We start from the raw sequence: 6,228 nt of genomic DNA on the forward strand, positions 1-6,228 counted from the left end.
CGCCCGCCCGGCTCCCGCCCTGCGCTCGCCCCCTCGCGGGCCGAGGACGCGGGCCGGCGGGGCGCCTCGACCGAGGCCTCGCGCAGAGCCGGCCTCAGTCCCGGTCCCGGCCCCGGCCCCGGCCCTGCAAGAAAGCTCACCGGGACCACCACCGGCGCTCCTGGCGCATTTCCTCGCCCTCCCAGGACCTGGAGCCCAACCCGTCATCACTGAACTTCCTCCTCTTGCCGCACTTTCCGAGCCCGAGGTGGGGGCGGAGGAAGAAGGGTTTGGAGAAAAGAGAAACGGAGTTTCGAAGCTACTTGGTGGCGCTTGCATTGAGCTGGGGGGTCGGGGGCTGGGGAGGAAGGGGACAGTTGCAAGGTTGGCCAACTTTTGTAAAATGGGGGGGGGGGGAGACAGGGGTTGGCCCCTTTAAGGTTCGCTCTCCCCTCCTCTCCACCTCCACCCCTGCCTTTCCCTCCCTCTCTTAGAGGCCAATTTTGTTAATTAAATGTTTTGTTTGCAACGAGCTCTCATTCATTGCGGACACGTCATTCGGAGCAGATCTAAGCCAGAGACCAGATCTCATTAGATAAAGCCCATCAGAACTAAGAAAATGGAGGAGCCACTAATTAAAGCTTTTAATTGTGCGGATTCGCTGCAGCAAGGCAGCCGCTTTATCTGAAATCTTGGAGGGAGAGGAGGCAGAAGCCCAGCTCTGCCCAATCCACACTTGGTCGCCCAGGGGAGAGGGGACTGGGAAAAGCAGTGCCCATACCACCAACGCCCGCCCCTCCTCCCCCTGCCACACACACACACACACACACACACACACACACACACACACCCCCTCCCGGCTCTCCCGAAGCGTTTTAGCCAGATCTCGGTTGTTTTACAAAGCTCAGAACCTCTAAGTCAGACAGTTTAAAAGCCCTTAATAAGTCGCTCTGTGGTCCCAGCCAGGCCATGGGGCCGCAGGGTCGGTCCCCTTCACCTGGTGGCCAGAGAGCGGATTACTCCGCCCTTCAGTGGCCCATGGAGACTAGAAAGCTCCTCCAACAAGTGTCCTGCAGCGAGATTCCGGAGGAGGGGTACCTGCGAGGAAAAGGATAGTGCAGGCCTCCCACCTTTCCACCTTTTGGCATCTTGATGGGCAGAGGGAGGAAACACTGAAGAAAGACTTCAGAGATTCCTTAAATTAGGGGGGGGGGGGGGGGAGGAAGCCAAGAGTGTCAGCTGCTGATGAGCCCTGAGCAGAGTTTGAGGCCATCAATTTGGTACTGAGCTAGAACTCATCCCTCCGAGACGGATCTAAAAGGCTTTCAAGATAGCATCCAGTTCAAGAAAAAGCCTGGCTCCAGTTTTCAAATTCAGAGGAAAAAAGAAAGGAATGAGAATAAGGACCCAATTAATAAGGCTCCAGCGTCACACACACACCCTCCACTGCTCCGTTAAGCCACCGAAAACAACAAATGGGCATTTAGATTTGGCCTCAAGTATAGGGAAAGGAATGGAGAGTCCCAGGAACCCACTTGCCTAAACTTGTCCTGAGGGAATGCAAGTGGACCCATCTTCCTTTTAATTAGTGGTAATCAGAAGCAAAGGTTTTTTGAAGGCACTTGGAGAAGAGATGAATCTGTACCATTCACCGTGTCTGAACAGCACTGTCAATTTTTCCACTTCAAACCACCGTCCTTTCTTACCACAGTTTTGCTCTCTATTTAATTACAATACTGTCAAAGCTCAAGGCACTGCTTGGAAGGAGGACCAGAAAGCACTGCACTCATGCTCCTGCTGGTTTTCCAACATTTACCTCTAAAAGAACACTTAGTGAAATTAATGCTGCCATCTTAATTTCTAAGTAAAAGCCCTCTCCCATCATGTATTTCTTGTACTTGGCTGATTGAGGATGCCAGCAGAGTAGACATAGGTTGCTTCACTGGAATAATCAAATGTCATTTTACTCCATCATTTTACACTAAGGATATCTCTGGGCTAACTATACACACACTCAGCTCTGAACCACATTGGGATCCTTTTCAGTTTTAACTGCAGAGTGAGGGAATCACAATGGAGCGAAACTTTGAACAAAATATCTCGTCCACTGATTTGCTGCCATTGAAAAAAAAAAAAGAACAAAATGTTCTACTAATCACTATAAAGAAAACGGTTTAGAGCAGAAATTTAAATAGAATGCAATTCTTTTTCAAAGTGAGCGGTTCTTGAGCACTTCTCTAGTATCAACGGTGTGCATGGCTTTTTTTTTTTTAATTACTGGATGTTGAAACAAAACACCTCCTAGAAGCATTCATGTGCATCAGTCTATCAAACCATTTACTCAAATTAAATGTGTAATCCTTCAAATGCCTCCTTTCAAATTAATGAGTTTAAGTAGCTTGAGTTCACCTGAAAAGATCCTATAGGCACCTGACCTCCTGAATTCTTTCCATTAATTGCACCGAAACTTGTTGGAAAAGACTGCTTACACTGCCATATGAATGTTCCTATACATTGCTTTAAAATGCAAGATTAGTATATTCTATAGTCTCTTTTCCTGACTCTCTTTTGGGAACCAAGGGTAATGACACAAATGACAACAATAAGCCCCAAATCTGACTATTCCTCAATAGTTAAAAGCTACAGATTCCGCATCGCAAACCACACACTAACACTGAGCAGCACAAGCCTCCAAGTAACAGTATATAAAGAGAAACGTCACCATTAAGTTTTGGGGTTGTTTTTTCCTGTAAGAATTACAAGTCTTTAAACTGATGGGTAATCAGCATTTTTCACAAGGAGACACAACACAAAGAATGAATCAGTTTTACAGGCAAAAAAGTTTAAAGGTGCTGATGTCAATATCATAATTAGCCACAATAGGCAAACCATTTCTCACTAATTTCACTTTTAAATCAATCTTTTGTCTCCATTCTATGTAGATCTCTACCTTGCTTTAAGAAAGCAGCTTAACTCTCATTGGAAATGTTTTACTTTTAGCAGAGGGTCCCGGTTGGGGCTGACCACTTAAAATTTTGGTCCCCAGAGTGCCCAACTTTTGCACACCTCGCGGCACCAGCCGGGCAGTTTTTATTTAGTATAGCCTTCACCATTCATCTGTCATTAAAAATTCGAAGATTAACACATGCTTCTTGAACCCCTTAAATTCAGCCAACCAGCAGGTTCTTGAGGTGCAGACTACAAGGTATTCTCCTAGGAGCTCTGCTCCTTTCCTTAAAACCCTTGGCAACCTTTGGCCTTGCCATTGCTCTACTTTCCCATCTTGGGAAGGGCAGCCAAGTCTTACCTAATGTAGTCATTTCTGCAAAGGATCATGCCGCTCTTGGTGTAACAGGACGTGCCGATGTCACCCAGCTGCGCCTGGCAGCAGGAGCACTTGAGGCACCGGCTGTGCCAGTAGCTGTCCATGGCATAGAGCAGAAAGCGGTCCGCAATCTTGCCCCCGCAGCCTGCGCACCGCTTCCAGGAGAGGGAGCCGGCCGTCACCGGGGGCGGCTGTGAGCTGCTGCCCGGATTCACCATGGTCTGCAGAAGGCGGGAAGGGGAAAGGGAGAGAAATACAAAAAGAAAAACACACGGGCGATGCAAAAGTTAGTAAGTGCCGCGTGAGCTAGCGAACAGTTCCCCCCCAGACCTGCTGGAAGGAAGCAGCAGGGCAAGGGCGGGAAGGAGGGTGAGGGGAGAGGGAAGGAGGGAGGCTCGCCGGCAGCAGCCGCCTGTTTACTTTTCTCAAGCTTTGTTCTGAGGCCACGAGCTCCTCTCAACTTTCCAGCGCTCCCCACTGCTGACAATTTCAGCTTGGGTACTGTCAAAACTCCGAGAGCGAGGCTCGGCTGCGCGCTCCACCCCTCGCGGCGCCTCCTCCCAGCCCCCGCCTCCGCCCCCCGCCCTCCCTCCCCTCCCCTCCCCTAGCCGCCCGCCTCCAGCAAATGAGCAAATGAGGGTCAAACCCACCCACCGCCGCGCCCGGCCCCTCCCCAGCCCCGGCCGAGCCCCGAGTGCGAGCCGAGGGGAGTGGGGAGGCGGCCCCTGCCGGAGCCACGTTCCCTCCCGAGCTCTGCCCTGGGAAGTGCAGCTGCAGTTCACAAGTTGGAAATAGTTCGGTTTTCTGAGACGGGAGGGAGGAACAGGCCGAGGGGAGATGGAGAGCGTGGTGGTGGGAGGGGAGGCCCGGGGACCCGAGAGGGGAGGGGGGCGGGGGCGGTGTGTAAAGTTGCGAAACTGGTTTTTCGTATTTTAAACAGCACCTTTCACATGCCATTGTGGTGACCGCCATCTCCCATTATTGTTCCAAATCTCATTTCATTTTGAAGATCAATGAGTGTTTTCTCTGGGTTTTCAGGACACAGGCAAGAATAATAGATCATTGAACTTTAGGATGCCTGTTAACTTCCTATACAAACACTCTCCACTTTGGTCTCACTAATCTGCCCTTGATCAGCAATTTAAATGCTAAAGCTTTGTTCCTCCACGGGGGTGGGGGTGGGTAAGGGGAGGGGTACAGATAATATGGGAGAAGGCACTACTGAAGGATGCACAAGTTACATTCGAGCCAGTCCTGCTGTCACCAAAACTGCTTTTAAAAATTCCCCACTCTTTCTAATGAACGTCATGAGAGAAGCAACTGGGCTATAATATGGGAATCAATTTATAAAGCTTAGCCTAAACCGATTAATTTGTTGCCTCCAACCCGGAGTCCAATAAAGTCCTAGTGTTCCTCCAGTCACTTATTCTATAAAAAGATCAAGTTATTTACTGCCAATTAAGCAGCCTGTTTTGTCTTTGTCCTCTGTAAGCCGAGAGTGTGGGCTCCCCCCAGGCTCCCAGCTATCTGCTCAAGACATTCAGCTGATACCTCAGAAGGGAGAGGGCGAACTTTGCCTGTCCCCGGCCCAACTTGGCTGCTGAAAAAAAAAAAAAAAAAGAGGGGAAGGGAACGAAACAAGAACTCGGGTTCCTTAAATAGGCCGATTTTAAACACATTTCCTCCGAAAGAGTCCCGGAACGTGTGTCCAGAGACCGCACAATAAACCAGAATAAGAACTGCACCAATTAAGCTGTAACAAAACCCTGAGACTTTGGAAACAAGACCACTCTAAAACCCATTAGCATTGCATTTATCCGAATGCATCATACCTTTATGTAAATTGATTTATCTGATGCATTTACTCGAGGAATTGCTTTTTGTTACAATTTCAGCCCTAACCCAAATGAATCTGCATTTCCTGCCCTAGGTCTTTAAACTGTTTCCCCCAACGTTTTAATCGCTCCGAATTCCTTTTTAAAAGGGGAGAGGGAGGGAGGAGATGGCAAGCTCTTCCCCGCCCCCCTCTTTGGTGAGAGGTAAATATATATGTATATTTTTTTTGAAAAGGAAACATTACACTGAGAAAAGCATCCAGTAACCCCATTAGCTAAAGCTCTTAAGGACAAGCAATACCTTAATGCTGATTAAATCTAAAAGAGATGAATCAAGAGGACTGACCAGAAACTGACTCCCCTGATAACTAAGGACGGGCCCTCATCAAGTTTCATTTAGAGTTGGAAAAAAAAAAAAAAGAAAGAAAGCTTTTAAGTTAAATAGGCTTATACTCTAGTAATTACATAGCCAAGCAATTTAGGTCCTGGGATAGTCAGTGAAATAGAAAGCAGAACTGGCAGCTAGAGGCAAAATCTGCCCCCCTTTAACAACGTCTCTGGTGTTTTTTAATGGAGACCAAGGGAGGGACAAACGGAGCGCTGGCAATTTGTAGTACAAAAATGGATGCTTAATTCATGTCTTGATTTTAATTAGGTGATTCACCGGATTTCTCCTGGATTGGAACAAAAGACTTGCAAACCAGGAGGAATGTTTTAAAAGACCCAGCAATACCGAATCCTGCTCACTTAGATCCTTTCTGCCACTGTTTCAAAAATAGTGTTTACTAGAGGAGGAGGGGGGGGGGTCGTGCCTATTCCCCCCACACTACTTCTCACACTTAAACCCTCCATGCAGCGCCCGCTGCCTTTCCCTTCGGAACTGAAAACCTCCCCACCCCCTCCAAGGTCCTCACCAGCCCGGTCTCCGAGAACCCTTTTTGTAAGCAGGAACCGCTACAAAGCTGGCGGCCGGGGCTGCCCTCCGTGCTAGCTCGCAGGCCGGCCTCGGTAGTTTCAGACTCGCGCATTATCCAAGCCAACGTATTGTTTACTTTGCCATTTGGGACGGTCAAGGGAAGGCAGCCCAGG

The 6,228-nt window shown here is 48.8% G+C and overlaps 1 protein-coding gene across 3 annotated transcripts in view; it reads right to left on the reverse strand.

Moving 5' to 3' along the window:
* The window catches only part of LMO4 (LIM domain only 4), a 38,614-nt gene extending 32,419 nt beyond the window's left edge, over window positions 1–6,195 (reverse strand). For 2 of the 3 annotated variants that reach the window (XM_006093905.3, XM_006093903.2), the window contains exons 1-2: window positions 3,725–3,872; window positions 3,287–3,525 (exon numbers count right to left, since the gene is read on the reverse strand). In XM_006093905.3, the coding sequence (XP_006093967.2) occupies window positions 3,287–3,522 (236 nt within the window). In that variant the 5' untranslated portion in view covers window positions 3,523–3,525; window positions 3,725–3,872. Of the gene's footprint in view, window positions 1–3,286; window positions 3,526–3,724; window positions 3,873–6,053 lie in introns of those variants that run through there. The other variant, XM_023758227.1, reaches the window with a different exon arrangement.
* Window positions 6,196–6,228: the final 33 nt, after the last annotated feature.

This window comes from Myotis lucifugus, unplaced genomic scaffold (genome assembly GCF_000147115.1).
Source record: "Myotis lucifugus unplaced genomic scaffold, Myoluc2.0 scaffold_126, whole genome shotgun sequence".
NCBI lineage: Eukaryota > Metazoa > Chordata > Mammalia > Chiroptera > Vespertilionidae > Myotis > Myotis lucifugus.